We start from the raw sequence: 26,632 nt of genomic DNA on the forward strand, positions 1-26,632 counted from the left end.
CTCGGGTTCAGCCTGTTTCCCTGGCAACCGGTCTCTTCCAAAGTCAAGGCTGGCGAGGATCCGTGTGGTGGGAGCCTGCAGATCTGCAGGGCAGCGGCTGTACCAGCCTGTGGGTGGGACGTGACTGGGAGGCAGGCCAGTGCACCGCCTCAGGTAGCAGAGGGACAGGCGGCGCCGGGGAGGCAGCGGCTGGGTTCCAGCAGGAGGGGGAGACCTGTTCAGTCCAGCTGGGGGACTTTGCTGTAACGCCCCTCTTTATCCCACTCTGGAGCGATCACAGAAGCTTCAGTGTTGGAATCGCAGCCCTGGGGAGCTCTGTGGTTTCTCACTCTTCCTCTCCCTGCACACGTTTCCCCCTGAGCTGTGTTAACTGGATTTACTGAGGAGAACAGCCTTACTTAGGGAGATTTCTGAATAGGCTTCCATTCCAAGGGAGGGCGAGGCTTGCCCAGAGCGGCTTCAGAGGCAGGGCTGGAGGAGGCTGGCCGTGAGGGCCGGTGGGAGCAGCAGCAGGAGTGGGGAGACCCTGGAGGCCACGAGCGCTGAGGGATTAAACACAGGCGGTTAAGGCCTCCGAGTGCCAGAGCCCTGTTTGTGGCCCGCTGGCACTCATGTGCAGGACTAGATGCAGAATACTTTTCAGCACTAAAGTCACCTCGGGCTCCCTCTGGCTACCCTGTTACAATTTTTCTTTCCCCTGGTTTCTTTACATATTCATTTCTTTCACAATTATACTACATGTATATTTATGCAGTTGCCTGAATCCTGTCTGGGTGACTATTTTTAGCATTTATAATCATTATCCAGGTCTGTCTGGGTTCCACAGCCAGTGTTTCAGACCCTCCCAGGACACTTCACCTTGATCGTCTGCAAAGACCCAGAGGGCCCTTCAGTTCACTCAAGGTTTTGGGTGAAAGGCTTAGAAAGCTGCCCGGGGAGTATGCCCACTCTTCCTCTGTGGAGTGCGAACCCACCTGTCCCACCCTACCTGTGTCTGAGCACTGCTGAGACAGCATCCCTTCCAGAGCTGCCACGTAGTCGGGGCCTAGCCAGTCATGGTAAGTAGTTTTCTCTCCCACAGGTACTGCCCGGAGGGTGGCATCCTTGAAAAGCAGGTCTTGGCCATGATAGTTGGAGGAGTCGAACATTTTGAACCCATTCTTATTGTGGTCATCTCCAAACAGGTCCTGGAAGCACACAGCAGACCTGCTTTGCATCTGGGCTCACAAAGGGTCACCCGGGTATCACTTGCCACTAACTGCTTTATACACCAAGCAGCAGGAAAAGTCAGATGCCAAGACTCTGCTTTGAAATCATAAGCTTGACAACTCATTGACCTCTGTTACCAAAGCAGATTTGGAGGAAGAGATGACCACAGCCACCACAGTAAGACAGCCATTCAGAAACATCACACCAAACCAGCTCTTGGATACAGAACTGAAGCCTGAGCCTCACAGGCAGAAGGACCCAGAAATGAGAGATGATGTAGTTGAGATTACTGAGGGGGTTGCTAAACCTGCTCAGCACTCCTCAACCTCTTCTACCAGGCTTTCTCACTCTTATCTTATCTTTTCCCCAAACCCAAATGATTTCATAAGAGAGCCTTTTGCTCTGTCACTAGCTCTAAGAAGGTACTAGATGAGTTGAATACCCTTTACTAACCCACCCTCCTAGCACCCAAGAGATTCTTGCAGCAGCTGTTGTCTTCCCTTGCTGAGCGTCCTCGGGGTGAATGTGCTATGGCTCCCGCCCTGAGAGAGTCACTAAAGAGGCCAGAATGGATGTGAGACATTATGAATCCATGCAGGACATCAGGAGAACATGGACGAATGCTTATGTCAGCTTTTAAATACCAATCAAGGGGGAAAGAAAGAGTAAGGCGGTTATTGATCTTTCTGGGGGGACTCGAGGATCCTCTTGAGGATCTGATGAAAGTTCTCAGTCTTCTCCCCAGAAAAGGGCACATCTACACAGGGCTCTTCCACATCACTTCAGAGGGTTTGGGGACCCGTGGGGAAGCCCAGGGACCCAGAGACAAGAACTCCTGGGACAGAGGGACTCTGTGGGGAAGATGAGAGCAAACATCATTTCAAAGGTTACGAACTGGCCTGGAGAGCCAGCTGGCTCTGCGAGTCTGTGGCGCTTATGGGGGAAGGGAAAGGAGGTCAGTTTCAGTCTATGTCAGGTCGGGGGTGCGTAGAGGGGGAGGTTGGGAACCAAGGGCCCTGCTGTCAGACAGCCTGGGTTCAAATTTTAGGTGTGTTTTAGGTGTTTGTTTTTAGGCCAATAGGATTTGCTGATGCACGGGAAGTAGAGTGTGAGAGGAAGACAGGAGTCTGAGCTGACCCCTGAGGAGATGGAAAGGCTGAAGTTGCTATTCACTGAAGTGGGGAAGATGGAGGGAAAAAGGGGAGTCCAACTTTGATTTGTTCAGCTCAAGATGCCTGTTAGAAATTGAAATGTCAAGTAGGTAGTTGTTAAAGATGCAAGTTTGAGATTAAAGGGTGGGACTGAAGCAGGGCTGAGGATGTACACTTAGGAGTCATCAGTATATAGACTGTAGTTAATGACCTGTGGCTGGACGAGATCAATATGGGTGCAGGTGCCGACAGAGAAGAGGGCTTAGGATTGAACCCTAGGGCACTCCGGTGGTTACCAGCCAGGGAAACGAGGAAGAACCAGCAAAGGAGACGGGAAGGAGAGGCCAGAGAGGTAGGAGGAGAGCCAGGCAAGCGTGGGGCCCTGGGAACCAAGTGGGGGAACTGCGTCCAGGAAGAAGGTGAACTTCAGGAAGAGGGAGCTGCAGCCAATGCTGCTGAGAGGTCAGGGAGAGGCAGACTGAGAAACAGCCGTTCTATGCAGCAACATGGGTCACGGCGACCTTGACCAAGGCAGTTTCAGGGCCCTGGTGGGGCCTCTCCAGCGTAGTCTCCATCCTTAAGAGAGACCAGGAGAGGAGGAACAGATGACTCCAGAGTAGAGATGGCTCTTTGAAGGAGTTTTGCCGTAGAAGGGAGTGGGATTACGGCTACAAGGGGATGTGAGGCCAAAAGAGGGTTCATTTGTTTTTACGAGATGGTAGAAATAACAGCAAGTTTGTATGTTGGCGAGAATGGTCCAGCTGAGAAGGGAAAATTAATGATGTAGGTGACAGAGGGCACAGTGGTTGGAGGGAGGGCTTTGGCTAAGTGAAAATCACAGAATTCCCCTCAGGCTTCCTCAGTTTTTCCTGAAGCCTGCTCCAGGTAGACTGAGGCGACCCGGGGTCTTGGCTCCCCTCTGTCACCCTCCTCCCAGTGAGGCAGCCCCTGCCCTGGCTCACCTGGGCCTTGTCCAGCAGTCCATACACAGTGAAGATGTTGGTGTCCGGCCGGACCATGACGGCATGGGACGGTATCTGTGCCAGGTTGCAGGCTGCGAACTGGGTCACCTCGGCCCGGGCGCCATTGGGACACAGCAGCTCGTAGTCCTCCGACATGAGCTCAGCAGCCCAGGGCTCAGAATTGTGGCCTGAGGGGATGGAGCAGAGGTAGGGAGAGGAATAGAGAGAGGCTGCTCTCCTCGGGGATCCCCAAATCCTTGGCTGGAGAGGGGCGGTGATACCTGGCCAGCTCCCCAGCCCTCTCCATTCTTCAGTTGCTATGCTCTATTACCAGGGTGAGAGAACCCAGCTGGGCTAATAAGGTTACTCGTAGGGAATAGGAAGTATGCACTATGTAACTCTGCACTGTATGATCACTCCCATTTTACAGGTGGAGAAACTGAGGCTCTTAATCACTCCCCGGCAAAGAACTCCATCTGTGTGTTACAGGTCTCAGGGCGGGATGGGCTCCTCCCCTAAGAGCTGAAGTTCTCAAGCCAGAAGAGGTATAACATCAAGTATGGATCTGTAAGATGCAGTTTCAAAGGCCCCTCCTTGCAAAGAATCTCATCAGGTAGGTCTAGAATGGGTACCAGGAATCTGCATTTTAAACTAGCAACCCAGTAATTCTGATGCAGGTGGTTGGTCCGAAGGCTTCCTGACAAACACTACTCTTAGGAATCACATTATTTTTATGTCTTCCTGTATTTCCAGGAGGAACTCCAGGTGGGCTCATGAGCAGAGATAAAAGAATTTGAGTGGCCCTGGGAGGCGGTCGCCTCACTGCAGGTGAACGTCGCAAGGGCCCCGCCTCCTCCCCGGCCCTCAGCCCAGGACCACAGAGGGCACAGGCTGGGACCAGGCAGCGCTCACAGCTCCTGCAGGAGCACGCAGTTCTCTCCTCCTCGGGGATGATGCCCAGTGTTCTTGGTGGGAGGTTGGCAGGGGAGGGAGGGTATGGCAACAGGGCCTGGAATGCTTCCAGCTCTGTTGGGGCAACTGGTCTACAGCTTAGTGACTTTCATAGGCAGGGTGGGATCTGAGTTTTGAAATACTGACTGATGTCTTTTCCCTGCGTGTCTTGCTTTCCCTTCGCCAATGTCCTCCTCCCCTTCGGGCCTTCTGCCTTTCTGCCCTGAGTTCCCGGGAAGAGATGTGTTAGGACAGAGTGGAGAAGACTTAACCTCCAGTGTTTGGGATTTCAAAGCCTGGGGTGTAGGCAGGGTATATAGAAAATGCAAACAATAAAGTGTTGAAGGGAAACAGCTTTCAGTCTTCAAAATGGATAGATTCCCTGAGGAGGGAGAAGAGGATGGGGCAGGGGGGTGATGCACGGTCAAGGGCCTGCACCCCGATAGGACCTCAGGTGGGGGCTTAGGGGTCCTGGAGGAGTTCCTGAGCTCTTCTTCCCGGGTGGAGCCCAGGAAGGTGACTCCAGAGAAAAAAACCACCTGTATGATGTGAATGGGGGTGTGCCCTGCCTCACACGGCTTGGGGGCTGCAGAGTGATTTCCCTGCGCGCGGCATTGACCTGCTCAGGACCAAACACCAGATGCTGATGTGAACTGATAACCCTGGGGAGAGAGGCCCCTGCCACCTCTACCCACACACCTGGGTGCCACATAGACACCCAAGAATGGGTTCTCTCCAAATTGATTGAGTTTCTACCATTTCAGTGGAATGGGGATTTAGATGCCAGACAAATAAAGGCTGTCATGTGATCTGTGCATCTGGATACGTGGCCCGAGGTCTGCTCTTACCACTCGGCCGTTGGGGCTCCTGGGATCCCCAAGGGGCAGAGCCTTCTAGACTCAGTCTTTCCTGGCTGCCACTTGGCCCCCAGTCCCAGCACCATCTAGTGTCTGGATTCTGCTGGAGATGGGGAACAGCCCCGCCAGGATCTGGCCCTGCCGAGTCCCAGCACCATCACATACCATTCGTGTTGTCGAAGACAGTCGTGTGCTTAACGAAGGCAACGTCCCCTGCATTCTCAGCCAGGCATCTGCCACGCAAGAAGCCAAGACAGGTGTCGGCAGAAGGTCCCACCCCTGTGCCTGGCCCCAGGACCACCTCCCCACACCCCTCCCGGCCCGCCAGGTACCTGAAGGCACCACTGTAGCCGTAGTACCTCTCCTGGCTGTTTCCCACACACTTGTTGTGGCCTTGCTCGTCTCCCACGCAGAGTGCGCACAGCGAGGACGGGTAGTTCTTGGGGTTGTTCACGGGCACACAGCTGGCACTGAAGAACTCACTCACCGCTGGGGCAGAGAGGAAGGGCTGTGCTGAGGGGCCAGCAGCAGAAAGGGCGGCCAGCGGGGAGATGGGTGGGCTGCTCCCCACACAGATCTGCCCACTGGCCCACCCCATGGCTCAAGGCCACCCATCTGCTCCAGTGCCCACCCAGCTCAGAATGGCGTGTCTCCTCCTGTGAGGATCACAGGGACAGGGGCATTGCAGAGGTTGTCTACATACAGGCACCCCCAGTGACAACCCCTGGTAAGTGGCCGCACAGCCTTCCCTTGAACTCCCTCAGGGATGGGGAACTCGCTACCTCATAAACTCTTCTGTTCCAGTCAGAGCAACCGCCCAGCTGTCTAGGAGTGGGAACAGCCAGTTCTAACACCTTACATGTGCTTGTGTGGGTGGTTAGAAAAAAAATGTGTTTTTTTCCCCCGAGGTGCCAGCCAGGACAGAGGTGTGTGTGCAGCCAGCTTCCTCCTGCCTTTCCCTCACCAGGAATGCGCATGATTTAACACCCAGGGAGGGCCCTGCGTATGGCATATGGTGGGTGCCTGGTGAACGTGTCTTCTTCAGCACTTATACAGATGGCTGGCCACTTTCCAACAAGGTCCCCCAGATGCCCAGGGCGACAGCCCATGACTGGACGGTGGTACAGCCAGGCCCAGGGCCAATGCACTCACCCTGCTCCCCATGCCCACTGGAACTATTCCACTCTTGAGTGAGTAAGTGGGTAGGGGCACTGGCACCTTCAACAGAACCAGACACCACTGACTGTCTCAATTGTAGCCAAGAATATTCCCCAACCTTCCCAAGAGCAAGGGGCATGTCAAGGAGGAAGAGGACATCTCTCTGGGGCTGCCTTCTGTGGGGTCCTGCTGGGAGAGGACCCCAGCCCTCAGAGCTGGCCCTGACACCTGCCAACCCCAAAGAAGAGCTTGCACACCTGTGTGTCTCTAGAGGATGGTACCTGTGAGGACGTCGCAGTCCCTGGGCCGGATGAAGCCCCTCTGCACAAGGGCGCCCACGGGGATGTCCCAGCCTGCAGGGCTGCCGAAGCCTGGGTGGCAGGAGCGCTTGCCCCGCAGCTCGTCCAGGGTGAAGGCATAGGAGCTGTTCCGCTTCACCACGGCCACCACGAAGTACGAGTTGCTCCTGTCCTCCGCTGGGGGAGGGGACACCAGTGAGGCCCCTCATCTAATGCTTAGTGGCCTCAGCTGAGCAAGAGTCAGGGCCGGATCCTGATGGGGCGCTTCCTCCCTCAAACCCGTTCCCTCTTGCTGCTCCTGACCTCAGAGCAGTGGTCCTGGCCCCATACGCCTCTACCCGCTGGTACTAGGCCCTGCTGCCTGGGCTCAGGAGTGCCCAGGCCAAGGGCCGGGTGGGTGTTCAGGGAGCACATCCAGCCGCGGGACCCCTGCGTGTCCCCTCACTGCTGAGAAGCAGCCCGTGGGGCTCCACTTTTCAGCATTCTGCGCACCCTCCAACAGTCCTCACCCAGAGGAATTTGTTTCTTTCCTTACACTCAGGTGGTATTTTCTCACCTCCTGGGAGAAAGGTGGGGGCATAGCTGAGGCTGCAGAAGCGCTTTCGCTAAGATGAGAGAGTTTTCACGTCCAAGTGGAGGACACCTGAGGTCACTAGACCTCAGCACAGAGCACCTGGGCCCTGGCCCAGGCCACTGGGAAGGTGTTCATAAGCCGACAGGAAGGAGGGTCCCAGGGCCACCTTCCGTGAGCCACGCGGTCTGGATGGAAGAGGCCAAGGAGGCTTTCTAGTTCAGGGCTTGGCAAATCACTCAGCCTGTTTTTGTGCAGCCTGAGTTGCAAGTTAAAAATAATTTTTATATTTTTAAAGGGTTGTTAAAAAGGAAAAAGAAGGAGAAGAGGAACATGCAGCAGAGTCTGTATGGGGCCTGCAGAGCCTGAAGTGTTTACTCTCTGACCCTTTACAGAAAGTTCTCCAAAGCCTGCCAGACTTCCAAACTTCCAGTGCCCGGGGCCAGAGTGGCTTGCCTGTGATAGACAGCAACTGGCCTGGGGAGAAAGGCTCTGATGAGTCGTTTTTATAAATATAAAAATATCCACCAGCTCCCAGCCGAGGCCAGGTGGCCGGCACCTGCACTCACGGGCATAGTGCTCCCCAGCTGCTGGAACCAGGCCATATATCTTCCCCGCTGTGTAAATGTCCTGGCCCTTCAGGGTCACAGCGTCGATCTGCCCAGCCTGCAGGGGGACAGAAAGAGTGGCCAGGCTAGAGTGGGCCCCAGGACAGCTCTGGGTGTCGGGATCTGACAGAGGTGCCAAGGCTGGGTCTCTCGGGGACTTTGGCCCCAGGCTCCCTTCCCCTGGGAATCCCATCTTGCCCTATCTGCCCCTTCCTCTCTTTGTGAAGATGGGCAGGCAAGAGAGGTGCTTGGAGGACCAGAGGCCTGAAACAAACCACCACCGGCATTCCCATTCATGGGTGTCTTTCAGTCTTTCAGCAAGTGTTTTCTGAGGGTCTCCCGTTGCCAGGCCCTGTTCTGAGCAGAACCTAGCACAGTGCCTGCTCTCACGCTCGGTGCGGGTCTCCCCACGGCTTGCCAGCCTCAGACACCCGCGGCACTGTACTGCAGCCCCAGCAGCTGGCCAAGGGCTGGCACACAGCACAAATGCGATACATGTTTCTCAAATGCGTATGTGAACGGATGAATGAGCCGGGTCTGAAAAGACGGAGTCTCAGGGTCTGTGGGAGGAGGCCCCAGGGTTGAGGAATCCAGCCCTGCCTCAGAAGCCGGCAGGAGAGGCCCAGGACCCTCCTCCCTCGGAAACCTCTAGAGCCCTCCAGGTCGTCTGCACCCCACCCCGCCTGTCCGTTCTGACGTCTCCGGACAGGCGGCTCCTCAGACCCTGCCAAGAGGTTCACTGATAACCAAGCCACACCCCCAGGGAGGAAGCTGGGGCCCGGGGACAGAGGGGACACCTGCACCCCGGGGAGGTGCCCGACGCTGTGCAGGGCCAGAGGCATGAGGTTACGACGATGGAATAACGGGCAGTGGCATTGACGTTTTGAGCCTGGAGGGTGCCTCTCTGGGGAACCCCTTTTGCTCCCACCCAGACCTTCTCCACAGTGGTGTGGTGCCGGGGAGGAATCCAGACCTTAACCCACAGCCCAGGGGCTGGGCCAGCTGACCCTTCCTTGCCGGCATCACTGCGGTCAGGCAGGAAATGGGTGTTAGGGCTACACCGGACATCACCTCTGAGAACCTTAGAAGTTAGAACTGAGGATCTCTGAGCCTTTGGCTGGGGTTCTCAGGGACTGTCCAGATCTACTCCTCTCTCCACAGGCCCCTGCGCAGCCCCTGGGCCCTCTGTGAGCTCAGGTGGAGAGAAGGATTGTGCCTGGAGACAGTTGCATCTCCCTGCATCTCTCCCTGCTCTGGTGCCCCTGGAACAGCTGCTCCTCTACAGGACAGCCTGCCTGGGATTAGAAAGAGTCCCCACCGCTAAGTCCCCCTTCCTTGATTCCCGCTGGGCTCCCCTCCCTCAGTGCCACATCCAGCTCTCATCAACCCCTGGGGATAGGGGCTCCCCCCGCCCTTCAGCCGGGTGACCTGAGGCAAGTTACTTCCTCAGCCTCTCCCAGCCCCAGTCTCCACGTACGATAGTAATCGTATCCACCCCACAGTGTCGTCGTGAGGATTAAATGAGGAAACCCGCATGAAGGCTTAGCACAGTGCGAGGTACATAGGAAGTGCGTGCTTATGAGACTGTTAGTGTCACGATCCCGGGCCCTTGTCCTTCCTGCCCACTCGCCTCTTCTCAAGCCACGTGCTGCCTGGCTGGGGCAGGGTGGACGCACCTGAGGGGCTGTGACTTGGCCTGCACTCGGGGACCACCTTGAAAAGGGCTCCTCACCATCAGGCCCCACCTAGTAGCTCTTGAAAAGCGGGAGGAAGTGAGTCCAGGAACCCGGGGTGGAGGAGAGCCCTGTAGGACTTCATCCCTGACTGCAGGGCCTCGGGCGCGTCTCCCACTCCTGGTCTCAGTCTCCAGTCAGAGAAGCGAAGCAGGACAGAGCTGAATGGGCTTTCAGAGACAGGCCTGTGCTTCTAACTACAGGCGGCAGGCACGTTAACGAAGGCTTAGTCAGTTTAATGGGGACTAGGATAGACTAGCCCAGAGACTATCAGTGCACATTGTACTTAGTAAAGGTAAGTACTGTTTGGCTTCACATCTCTCTATAGGGGATACATAGTTTTACATGTTTATATCTGAAAGCACAGTTTTTGTGTACCAGACTGTGATTGATGGGTTGCAGTTTAATAAATGAAGAGCCAAGGCCACCCCGTATTGTGCACAAGGGGAAACTGAGACTCAGAAAGGGGAAGGGGCTTGCCCAAGGCCACAGGGTCATGAGTGCCAAGCTGAGCCGGTCTCACGGTCCTTCTGCCCCTGCCCACTTGCTCACTGGGGGGGAGCCCCCCTCTGCCCCGCCCCCCAGGTGGGGTGGCTGTTTCCTGCGGCCACTTCCTCTTCCCCCTTCTCTGTGGCGTTGTCACAGGAGACTTTCTTCTCCTCCCCAGGCTGCCCTGTGTCCTCCAGACCAGGTGGGACAGAGGGAGGGCCGGGAAGGACCGCCCATCCCACCCTCCCCGAGTGTTACAGCCCCCCGGCAGCAGGGCTCGCCGAATCCCGGGGCCGAGGGAGCCAGACCCGTCACCGGGCTCTCCCCCCTCCTTGCGCCCAGCCCCGCGGGGGGCTCTCCCGCGAGGGGGCGTTACCCGCGGGGGCGCGCTGGTGTCCGCCAGGGGGGCCGGCCCGCCTCTCCCACGGCGCGACCGCTCTCCACTGCCCACCCACCTGGCCCGCTCTGCCCCTCTCGACACGGCTCCCACCTGGATCCGTTCCATGCAGTGCTGGGGGGACTCGGCGGACACACACTGGATCTCCGGCTTGAGCCTCTGCCGGCTGAAGGCCACAGCCATGTCTCCACACTTCTGGATCTCGGGCGTGGACAGCACACACCAGCGCAGGTAGTGGGGCAGCCCTGTGTGGGTGTGGGCGTGTGGTCACGCTGGCCTGCCTCGGGGCTGGCCCCCAGCAGGAGGAGCCTAGAGTCAGACCCAAGGGAAATTCTGGCTCTTCCCCTGGTTAGCTACAAGGGGTAAGTTATTTCACCACCTAATCCTGTTTCCTTACCCAGAAAGGGGACCACCGAACCTCTTTCAAGGGGCTGTGAGGATGCTTGAGGCAGATCATGGCTGTCGTGTATACAGCTCAGGCCTGGCATACCATCTCCCTGGCTGTAGGTGGTGGATACGTGGGGGCGGGGGATAGATGCAAAAGCCATTTGTAGACTACTTTAAGGGTCTAGGAGAGAGACAGTGCCAGAGCCAGGGCCGTGGCCACGTGGTGAGGGGGAGTGAGGCACGGTGGAGGGAGAATGACAGGACTTGACACATTCTGTATGGAGGGGCAAGGAGACCCTTCGGGTCTGGACCCCACCCCCTGGAGCAGGTGGGGTTTCCAGGGTACAGCAGGCCATGCGACTCCAGAGTCTTCTTCCCCTACCCCCAGAGGCAGGAAGGTGGAAGTAACAGGTTCCCATCGAGGCCAAGAGACACACACACACCTTCTGGGTGAGTGTCCTCCTTTGGCCACCTCTCCAGAAGGCCTGGCCACGCCTGCGGTCAGGCGAGGGCCGACAGGAGAAGAGACAGCTGGACTTACGGTTGGGGTCACAGAGGAGACCCTTCATGGCATGCAGGTACTCGCGGCCCAGCCACGCCTCATAGGTCTGTGTGGCGATGGGCACCAGCTCGGAGGTAGAGTCTTTGAACAGCAGGTTCTTCTGGCCGTAGGCCTCAGAGCTGAACATCTGGAAGCTGCTGCCCTCGTGGCTGAACAGGCGCTGTGTGTCAAGGGGTCGGGGTGTGGGCTGGTGAGCAGCGGCAGGGGCAAACCCTTTCCTCCCAGTTCAGCCACCACTTCCTTCTTCCTGGGCTCTCAGGCCAGGCGCCCACTCTGAGGACCAGGGGGCGCACCACCTCCCTCCTTGCCCTGTGCTCCCCCGGTGCATTCTGCCTTCTCCTACTCAGCCGGTTGAACGCGTGGCTCGTGGCCCAGGTGTGCGACGATACTCGGCACAAGCAGTGGGGCTGAGCATCGGCGATATGGATGAACAAGACTAACTAGGGCTGGTGTGGCCCACGGGCAGAAACTTGCTGCTCCCGTAGGCAGCGGTTTCAGCAAAACATTATTCACCACACTTAATGAATGGTATACTTTGACATTTATTGGTTTTGTCATTTTGTTTATTTGCTCATATGTTCTGATTTTGGTTTTAAGAGCCACAAATACCAGGAACTTTCTCTGAGGGGTGCCTGAGCCCCCTGGTCTCCCCACTCTGGCCAGCCCTCCTCACTGCCAGCTGGCCCAGTTGGTCCCTTCTTCACTCTGAGTTGGCCTGAGGTCGAACGCCCCAGAGGTCTGGCTCCCCAGCTGGGGTCTGTCCCAGGGCAGGGCCTCGGGGTCCTGGCCCTCCGAGTCTGGCTGGCCCAGCCCCAGGATGGCTCTGAGCTCCAACCCCGGTGAGAGACGAGAAGGTCCGGCATCGCCCTAAGAAACTGTGTGGGGTGCCCTGAACTCACCTGGCCTTCGTTGAGCAGCCGGAAGATGAGACCCCCATCTGTGTCGGCCCGGACCACCACGGCATGAGCAGGCACCCGAGCCAGGTGGCATCGCCTCCATTCAGTGACATCAGCCCGGCTGCCATCCCGGCACAGCAGCTCGAAGTTCTGTGACAGCAGCGGCTGGCCCCAGGAGGGCAGGGTTTTCCCTGGGAAGATGGGAAGCCTGTGGTGAGCCAACTCCTGTCCTGGGTGGGGCTTGGTGGGGACATCAGGGAGGGCCCTTGAGAGGGCGTCTGGGGAGAGCTTAAGGGCTTCATGGCCACAGACCCACAGTGAAAAGAAACCCTTACGGGAGGTGAGAACCAGAGCCACACCAAGAAGTGAGAACCCAGAACCACACCAGGAGGTGAGACCAGAACTTAGAATGAAGAGGAGCTTGGTGGCTGCACCGCACAAAACCAGGTGTCTCTGTGGACTGTGTCTATTCACTTACCTTTTTTATGTGTCACCAATTTCTAGTAATAAAATGGATTTGAGATCTCTGACAATAACACAATATATATAAACAGAACTGTTCATTAAAGGTAAAAAGAGTAAGAAAGTAAGAGAAGCTTAGGATGAGAGAGAGAAATGTGTCAGGAGTTCACCACTGCCGTCTGGCACTAAACTTAGCCCTGAGCAGAGGGCAGGGGACGGGGGCGCCATGGTGGAAACAAACCCCGAAAGAATTCACCAGAACCGTGGCCCAGACAGAAGAGGGTAAATTCCCAAAGCTTCAGCCACAACTCCAGCTATTAATACTTTGGTATTTTTCCTCCATGTCCTTTTTTCTATTCTATTTTCTAACTATTTTAAATATGGTTAAGGACATACATGATAGGCAGTTTTGCATCCGACTTATTTAAAAATATTTTTCCACATTACTGGAAGCTTTCCATAAAACTCATTTATAAGAGTGACTATCAACACCAAATAGGAATATTAAGAAGACGAATTTCAAGGATTGTAAGTCATGCAATAACACATACCACCGATGGCCCTACACAACAATATTTTAATGACTTTTAAATTTTAAAATGAGTAGGAAAAACCTCTGCTAGAAAATAGGAGGGAAAAAGATAAATTTGTGGGGTCATGAACACTCTATTCACTATTTAAAAATAAACCAGAAAACCAAGAAAGTAATAGTTTGGAAAAGTCCATAAAGGTCATTTTTAATGACTGCATGGTAATTTATAGCACTCTCAACAATTACTCAGTGTCATTCTCTCCCCACTCCCCAACTTTCCTCTATTTATAAACTGCTGCAAAACCTTTGCAATAGAGCTCCAAGGGATCATTTGGCCTTCCCTCCAGACAAATGCATCATTTAGGTATTTTGATCTGCCACTCCTGTTTTTCTTCACTAGGGACAATTAAAACCATATTACTTCACTACTTTGAACATTTATGTCAATTCCAGTCTTTTCCTCTTACCAACCTTTTTGCCTGAAGACAACTCTTTAAAAAATTACTTCCTTAGGTTTCCTTAGACTATCCTCAACATTTTAAAAGAGATGGGTTTAACCCAATACACCCCTAATTCTTTCTCCATCTTCCAAATTCTCGTTTGCTTGACTCATCATAGGATCGTCCTGCTCTGAAGACAATCCGGTCTCCTTTTTCAGATCAATTTTTTCTCAAATCTGGTTCATGTTGTTTGCCTTCATGAATGTCAGACTACATGATGGACCTTCTGATTTAAAAGGAAAGATTAACAAAAAAAAAAGAGATAATGATTCTTTAAAAAAGACAATGATCAGAGCTTCCCTGGTGGCGCAGTGGTTGAGAGTCCGCCTGCCGATACAGGGGACAAGGGTTCGTGCCCCGGTCTGGGAAGATCCCACATGCCGTGGAGCGGCTGGGCCCGTGAGCCATGGCCGCTGGGCCTGCGCGTCCGGAGCCTGTGCTCCGCAACGGGAGAGGCCGCAGCAGTGAGAGGCCCGCGTACCGCAAAAAGAAAAAAAGGCAATGATCAGACATCATGGAACAGGCAAAACTGTAGAGACAAAAGTCTGACTGGTGGGCATCAGGGAGGAGGTTGGAAGGGATTGACCAGAAAGGGGTATGAAGGAACTTTAGGGGTGAAAGGTCTGCCACAGTCACTATCTTGATTGTGGTGGTGGTTATACAACAGTATGTTTTTGGCAAAACTCATAGAACAGTACTTCAAAAAGGGTGCATTTTGCTTATGTAAATTATACCTCAATTAAAAAAAAAACTAGAAGATTCTTAGGCAAATCCAAATTAGGCTACATTCTATGAAATAACCGGCCTGACTCTTCAAAAATGTCCATGTCAATAAAAACAAAGATTGAGAAACTGTTCGAAGTTAAAGGAAACTAAAGCAACTTAAAAGCTAAATACCATGTGTGATCAAAGATCAGGCCCTGGCCTGAAAAAATTGCTACGAAGGACAGAATTGGGACAGTTAGTGAATCTGGAACATGGACTGTAGCTTAAATATTGTGTCTGTGTTACATTTCCTGAATTTGGTAACCGCACTGTGGTGAGGTCCACATCACCTTGCTCTTAGGAGATGTACTAAAGTATTAAAGGGTGTGATGTGGGCAAACATATTCTCAGGTGGTTCGGAAAGACACACACGTACAGAAAGAATGATCAGTTCCACGTGGCAAATGCTCAAAGCTGGAATCTGGATAAAGAATAAATGCGGGTTCTTTGAATTATTCTTGCAACTTTTCTAAAGCTCAATTATTTCAAAATCTAAAAATTTTAAAATGACAATGGTATAATGGATCGACACCTAACACCAACCCATCTTTTAACAAGTCCTCGTCCAGGGATAAGGGATGGCTTCTTCAGGAAAAGGAACAAAGGCTGGAAGGGACAGTAGATGACAGCTAGTGCAGAGGTTTGCAAACTTTTTTTCTTCAAAAGCAGAATCTTCACACGGAAACGGAACCCAAGGCCAGAAACGTATCAGAGCGGGGCAGAGCAGCTCAGCCGGTTCCCTTGCCCGCAGAGCAGCTGAGCTCCATGGGTGAGCCCCACCTCTTTCTTTCTGTCAGGGAGGGTTATGGGCCCTGAGATTCGCGGCTGGGGGCAGCCTCTCCACTCACCGTCTGTGTTCTCCAGCACCGTGCTGTGCTTCACAAAGGCCACGTCCCCCGCCCCTTCTGCCAGGCACCTGCGCAGGTGGAACCAATGAGCTGCCATCCTCCACCTCGGGAGGTCTGGCCTGGGCGTGGGGTTGGGGTCATGGCGGGCACGGGTTTCACAGTCATGCTGTCCTGGGTCCCAGTTCCCCAGTTTGTTGGCTGTGTGGTTCTGGCAAGTTGTGGAGCCCTCCTAGCCTCTATCGCCTGTAAAGTGGGGATGAGAAAGTGGCTCCCGTAGGGAGAGACCCTTTAGAATCCGTATAGATCCTGTACAGCTGAGCTTGGGGCCCGAAAGGAGCAGGTGATCATAAGGCAGCTGCTTGGTCAGCAGCCTGAACACTCAGGATGTGTTGAAGATGACTCCCGAGGTCATACCAAAAACCCTGAGTGGAAGGGACAAGGATTTTGTGGATCCCCTATCTGTCACTGCCCAGGGACGGAGGCAGGTCAGGGCCTACTAGGCAAAGGGGCTGCCTGGGTCCCTACAGCCAGCAAACAAGCAGGGACTGGACTGGGGGGATGACACCAGGAGAGATGGGGTGGTGAGAGTTCTCTGGCTTGGAGGACCAAGAACTGTTTTTCTCTCTGTGCCCCAAACTGCATTTCCCTTACTGCACCCTGGGGCATGGGGCCCCAGCAGGCTCTCGGGTTCCAGGTGGAAACACTATGGCCAGGGCCATCAGAGGGACCTGGGAGACTCCCATGCCAGCCCCCATCGAGTGTTTCCTCCTTTGTGGACAGATGAAGTGCACCACAAGCAGTTAGAGACTCTCTTGTCTCCATGGAGGGCTGCTCTAAAGTGCCAACCTGAACAGGGGCAGAGAGAGGCCAGCCCTGAGCAGCAAGCCTCGCGGGTCCCCCCCATGCTCCCCCACTCCAGCATCCTCCCTCCAGGTCTCAGACACCAGAACGGGGACCTGGGAGCAGCCAAAGGCTGTTTGGGCCATTTTCTTCTCTCTGAGCCCTTACTTCTCTAAATATACCAAACATGTTGATTTTATGAGCAAATCCCACCTGGCATATACCAGTTTGAGGTTTTTAAACTAACCAGGCACATGGACTATATAAAGGGTGCTTTGATGAGAGGCAGCTGACATCGCCACTCCCCCAGGGGCCCTCCCTGGGCCGAGGTGTTTTTCCCCTGCGCTTGTGGCCCCGTCCCAGCCCCTCTTACCGGAAGGCCCCGCTGTAGTCGTAGTATCTCTCCAGGGGGCTCTTGTCACACACCCCTTCCCCAGCGGTGTTGCCCCGGCAGAGTCGACAGAGGGACTCTGAGTAACTGGTCTCTCCTGCCCCGGGGACGCAGCTGCCCCCAAAGTAGTCGCTGACAGCTGTGGGGAAGAGACAGAAGGGGTCAGTCACACAGCATCAGACCCTGCCCCACCCTCCAGGGAGTGCTCAGGCCACTCGGGTTGGAGTCAGGAAGGCTGGGCTCCCCAACTCCCCAGGCTTCAGTCTGAGCAAAACCGCAGCGCTGGATCTGCTCAGTGGTTCCCAGACGGGGGCCACAAAAGTGTGGGCGTCGGAGAGTGACTACTGCTATTTAAAAATGGCTCAGGGGATCAAACGTTTACCCCCAAATGGCCACACAGGACAACTATCAACCAGATAGTGTTCTCATCGAGGGTTTCATTTCAGAAGGAGTTATGTGTAATCAGTGAAAGTAGGGAAATAAATGATTACTTAAAGAGTATAATTAATTTTATAGACTACACTTCTCAAAACACAGGGAGGGGAGGGAAACAGCAGAGAAGGAGGCCTGGCTGGGGACAAATTCAGGATCTGCAGGATTCTGGGGCCCTTGCCAGCACCCAGGCCCCGAGTCCACCCTCCTGGCAAATATTTATCCTGTGCCCAAGGACCCCCTAGTGCCACGTAGGGTGAGCCAGTTGCATTGTGCTCGGCTAAACCAAGCTCTTCCGGGGCAGGTTCCTTCCTTGGTCTTTCTGCATCCTCGCAGGGGAGTGGACATTTAATAAATGTGCCAAATGACTGGTAAACCTCCCACAGCTGGGCGCCGTCTGAGAGGACATGGCTTCCAGGCCCTTGTGCGCGGTGCTGTACGGGGGGAGAGCATCCACGTGTATGTGTGTGTGCAGGTGGGGGCAGCATGCATGTGTGTAGTGTGTGGGTCTGTGCCTGCACGGATGGGTGTGCCCACGTACGCGTGCACGTATGCACACGTGTATGTGCGTGTGTGGGTTTGTGTGTGTGTGTATGCATCACGTGAGTGTGCACCACAGTGACCGGGAGGGAGGGAAGCTGAGCTCATGATAACAGCAGGTCCCTGCAGTGAGCACAGCCCCTGTGCCGTGCATTCTGCAAAGATGTTGTGGAGATTACCCCAGTCCTCCCAACGCCACAGCATTGGAGTAAGTGTTAATTTCCCCATTTTACAGGTGAGGACACTGAAGTTCAGTGTGTAGAGTGATCTTTCTGAGGGGAGGTCATGCTGAGCCGGGGTGTCAACTCACATGTGCCCACAGCAAAGTCTGGGCTCTGAAAGACCGGGTGCTTGCCTATGTGCGGAGCAAACCAGGAAGCAGCACACTCAGGAACGAGGGGTTTGGGGACGCCTGAAACTCTCCTCAAGGGGTGGTGTGGTCCCAAGAGGGCAGTTTGAGAAGGTGGTCATGTGTCAGGGGCCACCTCAGACTGACACAGCTGGGTGGCCAGCGGGTGGCCACGAAAAGAGGCCCAAAGCATGGGCCTCTGTCCAGGTCACCAGAACCAGGGCCCTGGGCTCCCAGCCAGGTCCCCTCAGCACCTCCTGCCCTCACTCAACTTTCACGGGGCACATGCTGTTCGCAGGACGGCCCTCTTCTCACCACCTGCGAGTCAATGGTGGGTCTCTGATTAGCCACTTGTGAGTTTCTGGGCGCAGGTCCGCAGCTTGCTTGGGTCCTGAAAAAATACGGCTTCTGACCCTGTAAAGCTAAGGACACATTCGTGGCCATGGCAACCATGTCTACACCAGGTGAGAGGTGCTCCTGGGCGATTCGCCGCCTCCCGTGGGGTGGGCCCGCAGGGCCTGTGCTTGGCTGTGCTGGGGGCCCCGGGAGGAGTGAGCGAGTGTTGAGTGCCTGGAGGAGCCAGCCAGGCAGAAATGTAAGTGGGGGCAGCAGCAGGCCGGCCAGCGGACAGGAGGGAGTGATGCCGTCGATGAGGGGTCCGGGGAGGCCCAGGGGAGGTGGCTGTGCTGCCCCTTAAAGGAGGCGCAGTGAAGTTGAGCCCGGAGGGAGGCTGTCCCACGAGGGGAAATGCAGAGCCCCTGCGGGAGAAGCCGCTGGCGGTCAAGCCCTCACCTTTGAGCACGTCGCAGCCCATCACCGAGAGGCGGCCACTCTCCACCAGGTAGCCCACGGGCACGTTCCAGCCCACCGTCCGGTTGATGCCCGTGTGGCAGGACGTCACGCCTTTCAGGGTGTTGATGGTCACGGGGGAGCCTCTCTTCACCACAGCCACGGCATAATAGGAGGTACCGACCTCTAGGAGGAGGGGAGAGGAGAGGAGTGAGGGTGGGAAGGAGGCTGGGACCCTGCCCGGGAAGGCTGTGGGAGAAGGGTGCGAGGGTGTGCACGGATGCATGTGTGCATGCATGCACATATGTGGATGTGCACGTGCGTGTGTGCATGGCATTCCAGTACCAAGAGAGCAAGTGGGTGCAATCCACGTGTTGTATCACAAGACCCCGCCCCCTCCAGCCTCTGCGCTAGCTATTATCTTGAGATGTTAATTCATTCATTAATTTCCCCCTTGTCCTTCCCGAGCCAGCTGGCACTCAGCTGGGTCTACGTTTGCACACATCAAGGGAGCTCTGTAGCCAGACCAAAAGCAGAAGTAGCCTGCAAGTCTTTCGTCTTCCAGAAGTCTAGCCCCTTAGGAGAACTTAGAGGATGTGAGGGGATGGTATCACATTATGGGAAGAAGAGTGGTTGGGAGCAGGGCAGGGACTTCCCTCAGATTAGAAAAAGTGATTTCTCAGCGCTGGGCCAGGGACGCAGGGGTAGAGATAGAGAGAGACAGACACTCAGACACTCACACACACACAGAGACACACAGACACACAGACACTCACACACACACAGAGAAGGAGAGAGACATGAACGATTTGGTCCCAAATCACTCAAGACCCGAATGGGGTGCATGTCGGTGGGCCAGGGTCTACAGCCTTGCAAAAGATTCCCCTGGGCCAGAGGTTGCCTGGAAGAGGCCATTCAGACAAGACAGGGATGACTCCGCTATGGGACTGATGACCAGAGGGCATCCATCACACACAGGCATGTACACGACTGCCCGGGGGTGGTCCGATGCCCATGATCATAATGAAGCTGAGTTCTAGAAAACCAAGCCAGTGTTATTTCTTGCACCCCTGAGCCTGGCCCCTGTCAACCTAAGCAGCCTGTCTGGTCCCACCCTCTGACTCCCCACTCTCTTTCTAGTTTCTTGAACTCGCCAAGCTCTTTTCTACTTGGGACACTTTTCAGGGTGCAACTTTTTTTTTTTTTTTTTTTTTTTTGCAGTATGCGAGCCTCTCACTGTTGTGGCCTCTCCCCTTGCGGAGCACAGGCTCCGGACGTGCAGGCTCAGCGGCCATGGCTCACGGGCCCAGCCACTCCACGGCATGGGGGATCTTCCCGGACTGGGGCACGAACCCGTGTCCCCTGCAACGGCAGGTGGACTCTCAACCACTGCGCCACCAGGGAAGCCCCAGAGTGCAACTTTAATGTCACTTCTCCAGACAAGCCCTCCCGTCTGCTCTGTCTTAGCCGGTCTTCCACGGCCCTTATCTTCTCCCTCACGGCCCTTCCTTCCTTCACAGCACCCAGCACATTTGTAACTACAGTTTTTGGTGCTTATTTACTATGTGACTCTTGCTCTTGGAGGGCAGGAATGGGTTCTCTTGCTAACTGCTCTGTGCTTATGCCTGGCATGTAGTAGCTGCTCAATGAATGTGCTGAATTAATTAAAAAGGAAGAGCTGTGTTTGGGGCCCACGAGGCAGGGCTGTTTCTGGTCATTGAGTGGAAAGCCTGGCTGGTTTGCAGGGTTGGACTGTGTCCTGTGTCATCTGACAGTCATCAATTCAACAGGTGACCAAGTGAGGCCCTGTGCTGGGTACCAGGCACCAGGGGTATACAAGGACGAAGACCAGGCTTGCCTCAGGGGACTCGCTGTGGTGAGGACAAAAAAAACAGACAGAGGGGAAAGGACCTTGTGGAGTGAGTCAGTGCTCTGGAAAGCAGGAAAGAGAGGCCCTCTGCAGGGGTGGGAGGGCTCAGGGGAGCTCTTTGGAGGTGACAGCTGAGCTGGGCTGTGGCAGACGCTATGCACTGGACAGGTAGAGGCGAGGGGTGGGTCTCCAAAGGGCAGGCTGTGCCAGAGGCATGTCTGGTGTGAGTGCAGGGCTGGGGCAAAGAAATGCATATTTCTGAGCACACACCATGTGTCAGGTACACACAGACTGGCTCATTTAATCCATGTGACACAGCAGGGACCACTATCCTGATTTTATGGTCAAGGAAGTGGAAGTTGTTCAAGGTCACACAAAATGACAGGAAGGGGCAGAACTGGGATTCCTTCTTGGTCTATGGGGCTCTGCAGCTCCTAGTCACCACTTCCTGTCTGGCCCCATCCCCACTCCACGCTGCATCTGACAGAGGGTACTGGAGAGTGCGGGGAGCTGGGCATCACTGATGCCTCGTTCACCTGGCAATCATGCCCTGCACTACTCCAGGCATGGGGTAGCCCCTCAGTAAGAGCTTGTGGGTGACGGTTAGGGGGCTGCTGGGCTCCCCACGAGGAAGAACAAACTCAGGTCAGCCCTTCGTGTCTCTGGCACCCCCGTCTCTGGGGACAGGACTACTGACCAGCTAGGGGGCTGCAGGGTCGGGCCGGGCCCAGCAAGGACATACTGCTGAGTGAGCTCCTCTCTCCTTCCAGCCCCCTCCCACCTGGCCCTCTGACCTTGATCATACACCTCGCCCACCACGGGCTTCAGGCCGTGCTCCTTCCCCGCCTCGTAAATGGCTCCTCCGTCCAGAGTGATGGCGTCAGCTTCCCGGGCCTGCTGGGAACAGGTGGGTCAGTGCAGCCTGGCCCCAGGGGCACTCAGCCAGGAGCTCAGGGACACCTGCTCAGGGCCCTTGAAAAGCCCTGGAGGTCCACGTGGTCCTCCTCATCTGGCCTGGGAGCACTGTCTCGACTCAGCCTCTCAGGCCCCTCCCTGCCAGGGCCTAGGTGTCTCCGCCGACCAGGACCAAGGGCTCACCTTGTTTTTATAATTACGTTATTTAAAAAATATTAACGCTATAGGACTACGCATAGTTAAAAATCAGATAGCACAAAATGAAAAGTAGTGAAAAGTGAGCCTCCCTCACTTTCTTGTTTCTCAACCCCCTGCCTCTGCTACTCTCCTGTTTCTCGGGTTTTCTCTCTAAGATGCAGATCGAATCCTACACATATCCTCTTCAATGGTTTCCTTTTTGTTTTAAAACACAAATGGGGTCCACGGGTAAAATGATACTTCAACATAATTGGTTTCCACCCTCACGGTGGAGCCTGGCCCAAGCCCTTGGCCACATGGACTGTGACTGGATTAGCTCTGGGGGCGCACCAGGGGCTAAACTGGAATGAAAACCCAGGTCCCCTTGTGTTTGCCCCTGATGCTTCTCTCCACACCTTGTCCTGTACTGAAGTCCTGCCTCTTGAGTCCGTGCCAGTTAGCAGATCTCCTGCCCCTCAGAACAGCTCTCCCACCCACCATGCACCCACCCAGGACTGCTGGCCCTGTCCCTCCTGCCCCAGAAAACACACAAGCCCAGTTCTGGAAAACTCCAAGGAGGAGTGAGTAACTGCCATGGGCCACGGAGGGGTCTGCTGTCTGGGCTCCCCTGGGTGGGGCGGGTCATGTCCCCCATGTAGAGGGGCTCTGTGCAGGGAAACTCTGCCTCTCAGACACCTTTCACCACCGGTGCCCTGAGCAGGGCCCTCCCTGGGCCTCCCAGAGCCTGGGCAGGAAACAAGCTGGCCCTTGTTGCGGGGGAAACTCAGGAGATCCTATCGACCGGGCCCTGGTGGTGGGGAGGACTCCGGAGCCTTTCCCGGTGAATGAGGCTATTGTGCGCTCCCTCCTGAGTCAGAGCCCTCTCGTCTGTGCAGAGCGGAAGGGAGAGGACTCACCGTGATGAGCTGGATGCAGTGGTCAGCCGAGGTGCCCTGGACACACAGGAGGGAGGGCTGGATGCTGGCTTGCTGGAAGGCCTTGCTCATGTCACTGCACTTCTGCTGCTCCGGGTCTGAGATGGTGCACCATCGCACCTCCATCCCTCCGAGTGCTGGGGACGGGGTGGGGGGGATGGGGGCAAGAACAGTGAGGCCCGGCTCCTGCAGCCCCAGCCCATGTGTCCCATCAGCATGTATAGCCAGTCCTGTGCCTCAACCCTGCCCTCTCACTGTGGGGTACTGGGGCACAAAGAGGCGTCACAGGTTGGGAGGGGGCCGGGCTCACTGGCAAAGCTGTGCGTGGGCCATGCACTCCCTGCACTTGCCCAGCGAGGCTCAGAGCCGGGCCCTTTGCATAGGCCAGGGAGGGTTTCCCTAGGTAGCAGCTGGGCTTCCCCCGCCCGCCCCTCCCTGGCCTGGAGCACAGCCTGGTGGGTGGAAGGAGCACTAGCTGTTTCCTGCCCCTCTTGGGTCTGTGTGTCTCCAGCAAGAGGGTGCTGGACTGGGTTTTCTCACTCAGTGGTCCCTGGGCCCTCATGAACTGGGACTTGAGACTGGGAAGTGGTTGTGGCTGCCCTCGAGGAGCCTTGCACCCTTTGGAGCATCTGTGATTATGCCCCCTGCAGACCTACCCTCTGTGGGCACAGTGCCAGGCCCCTGACAAGGGGAGGGTGAGGAGTCAGCAGGCTGGGTTCAAGTTCCTGCTCCCCCAGCTGGCGACTGCAGGTAACCTATTTGACCTCTCTGAGCCTGTTTTGTCATCTGAGAAAGCAGATGAGGAAACCACCTTCTGCGTTGTAAGTAAACCTCTGTAGAGCCAGGACACAAGGTCCTCAGTGGACTGCCTCTTAGGCCCCTCCTCCTGATGGGGACCCTCTTGGGTCCGGTGATCTGGGGATCCTGGGGGCCCAGCAGACGTGGTGCCCAGCTCCCTGAGGTTGCTGCCTTTGCAGACCCGAGCTCCTCCACCACTCACCCTCCCAGCCAGCCCTGCCAGGGATGCCTGTGCTCCTGGGGAGCCTGAGGCTTTGGGTCCATTTCCACCCTCCAGGGACCCTCTCAAGGCAGCCTGTGCTTTCCATCCCCACCCCAAGGGTCAAGACTGCCGGTTCTTCCACAGCCTTCCCTTGGCCCCCTCCACCTCCCCTGGCTCCGGGTGGCCCCCTGGAATGTGGGGGTGCCCTCGCCCTCTCCAGTGCTCCGAGGCTGCACCCTGGTAGGCCTAGCAACTGCCGGGCCCGGACCGGGGTGGCAGGTCCATTTTTTGTACTGGCGAGGTCAGAGTGGTGGCTTGAAGCCATCCTTTCAGCAGCCTCCTCCCGCGATCCCCGCGGGCCTCTCCCGGAGGTCCGGCTTCACGTCTCAGCGTCCGGGACCGTGACTGCCTTGGGAGCGGCCCGTGCTGACGCGAGGAGTCCCGGTCTGCGCCTCCCACCCCCCACCCATGCAGGGCGCCCTGGAGCCCTCTCCTGGGCAGTATCTCTCTCCTCCTCCCCTCCGAATCTTCTCCCGCCTCCCTCCTCACGGGGCTCAGGAGAAGTAGAGCCGTTCTGGCTCCCAAACCCTCCTTGGGCTTCCTCGCCCATCAAGAGCATTCACCCTCCGGACCTCCCCCCCAACCCGACACTCCAGGGCTCTCCCCTCCACGCCTCTGCCCGCGCCTCTCCTTCCTCCAAGAAGCCCTCCAGACATCCTGGTCTGCCCGGGTCAGTGCTCGTTCCCTCCCCCGTCCTTCTTCGCGCCTCGCGCCTTTCTAGCCTTCCCCCTTTCCTGGGAGACAAAGGTTCAGGACATTTTTTCCAGCCCGCGGGACCCTCCTGGGTGGGTGGGTGGGTGTGTGTGTGTCTGGAGAACTCCAGGACCCCCGGCCCAGCTCCTACTCCCAGGGCCGGGCGGCGGGGTCTCACCAGTGCGCAGAGCCAGGATGAGCCACAGAGCCACGCTGGGGCCCCGCATGGCGCAGTCTAGAGCTAGCTGGGGCTGGGTTTGGCGCGGGTTTTGTCTAGGTGTGGGTCCAAGTGGGTCAACAGCAGCCGGAGCTTTCTTCCTCCTTCTTCCCTGGCACGGGCCTTCAGCTCCTTAAGTGCGGCCGGGGTGTGCCTTGGCGGTGTCCACGCCCCTAACGTGCACCCGCCCACCCCCGACTGGACACCTGGGCGCTGACCGGACTGGCCTTACGCCTCTCTTTGGCGCCCCCTGCTGGAGTCTGTGCCGGTGCGGGGGCTGAGGCTAACCGCAGGCCTCTCTTGATCCCCATGCTCCTAGGCCTGGACACACACGCTCAGCTGTTTCTGAGAGTAAGGTATCTGCTGCCTGGGGCCTGATTCCCCCAGCTCACGGGTGTTCCAGGGCTCCCTCACCTCAACAATCTGCCCTGAATTCCAGAACATCCTCCCCTCCTCTTGTCCTAGAAAGATCCCAAATATCTGGTCCAACTGGAGAGGGAAAAGTTCAGATTTGGAAAGAAGAGGTCAGGATCCTAGGGCCTGAGCTGGAAGGAAGCTCGAAGGCAATCAAATTCATTCACCAGCATCTCTTCAAGCACAGATTGTACAAAGGATCTGGGGCTACAGAGGTGAACCCAGGTTGATGTGGTCCTGACTGGGGAGGAGCTGCCAGTGGGGGTAACTCACTGCCTCTCTTTGGGCTTAGAGACAGGAAATGACTTGCCCTGGGTCACATATGTAGTCAGTGACAGTGCTGGAACTGGAACCCAGGTCTCTCGCAGAGCCTCGCTCATTCCATCATGCTTTGGAGGATGGGAAGAAGACCAAAGATGGACCAGGCTGGTGGTTCTCAAAGTGTGGTCCCCAAACCAGCAGCATCAGCATCACCTGGGAACTTGTTAGATATGCAGATTCTCAGGCCCACATGTGACCCACTGAATCAAATAATTTAGGGGAAGACAATCAACAATCTATGTTTTAGATTCTGGTGCACAGCAGGGTTTAAGAAGCACTGTTCTATGTAGACCAGAAGTGCAGTTCTCCATGTGTACTGGGGACGAGGGGACTGGACTGCAGAAACGGTTACTCAGTGATCCATTTATGTCCTCATCTTTTGTCATTGCCACCCCTCCCCCACCCCCATGAGTACCCAGGAATGAGCTCCTCCCTGTCTTGGGTAGAGGACATGTGTAAAAAGAACACTGAGTGAGAGCGAAGGCAACTTGGGTCTGGGTTTGTCAGTCCTTGAGCCTGCTCTGCTCTCTGGGGGAGGGAGCCCTGGGTCCTCCGATTGGGCCATGAAACTGTTGCTTATCACACCCTGAGATGATCTGTGGACATTACATGGGCTGGGCTTTAGGAGACCTGAGCTGTACTCTTGTTATTACTGACTCACTGTGTGACCTTGGGCAAGTTCGTTCTCCTCTCTGGGCTTGTTTCCCCTGTAAAAGGCAGGTCATGATGGCTCTGATGTGCCATTCTTCTTCCCCCAATAGCTGTCTGCTCTGGAGAATCTGAGGGGGGCATGTTTGGTGGAAGCTGTGTTTTCATCCCCAGCTGGATCCATCTGAAGCAGGGGCACCTCTTTCTAATTTGCATGAATAGATAGTAGGTGGCCCTGGCAGAAGGGCTATGGCTTGTCCTAAGGGGATGGAATAAATAGGTGTCCTTAGCAAGCCTCACCCCATGAGGATGAAGAGGCTCACTGTCACACTCAGGAACAACCAGAAGTTACTGGCAGGATTTGTGTTCATTAAGTCGTTCCTTTAGTAAAATTCCTGGTGACATCGATAAGGAGTCAAACAGCTACAAGCTAAGAGCTTGGGTGAGCTCTTTCACAACGGGTCCTTTCCCTATCTCTCAAGAGTCATTCCTCAACTGTGGCTCATCAGGGAACTTGCTGCTGCTGGGCTCCAGAGGCTTCTACATCAGGCCCATTTGCCTGGCCTTAGCATGGACATAGCTTTGTATTGATACCTGTGTGTAATGGGGAACTCTGCCTCAGCTTGAGCCTGGATCCTATTTCTGGGGTGCAGACATACCTGGGTGAATCAGAGGAGTGGGTGGGATGCAGCGAGAGTAGTTTA

At 55.7% G+C, this 26,632-nt stretch overlaps 1 protein-coding gene across 1 annotated transcript; it reads right to left on the reverse strand.

The window, feature by feature from the left end:
- Window positions 1–459: 459 nt before the first annotated feature.
- MELTF (melanotransferrin) lies at window positions 460–24,634 on the reverse strand. Its single transcript, XM_060009936.1, has 16 exons — window positions 24,507–24,634; window positions 22,558–22,712; window positions 21,343–21,442; window positions 18,682–18,864; window positions 16,551–16,707; window positions 15,338–15,405; window positions 12,234–12,421; window positions 11,314–11,494; window positions 10,479–10,630; window positions 7,728–7,824; window positions 6,570–6,764; window positions 5,463–5,619; window positions 5,296–5,363; window positions 3,323–3,510; window positions 989–1,187; window positions 460–542 (listed from the first exon to the last, which is right to left on the reverse strand). The coding sequence occupies exons 1-16, from the start codon at window positions 24,553–24,555 to the stop codon at window positions 460–462; spliced, it is 2,220 nt and encodes a 739-aa protein (XP_059865919.1). The 5' UTR covers window positions 24,556–24,634.
- Between the last annotated feature and the right edge of the window lie 1,998 nt (window positions 24,635–26,632).

This window comes from Delphinus delphis, chromosome 4 (genome assembly GCF_949987515.2).
Source record: "Delphinus delphis chromosome 4, mDelDel1.2, whole genome shotgun sequence".
Lineage (NCBI taxonomy): Eukaryota > Metazoa > Chordata > Mammalia > Artiodactyla > Delphinidae > Delphinus > Delphinus delphis.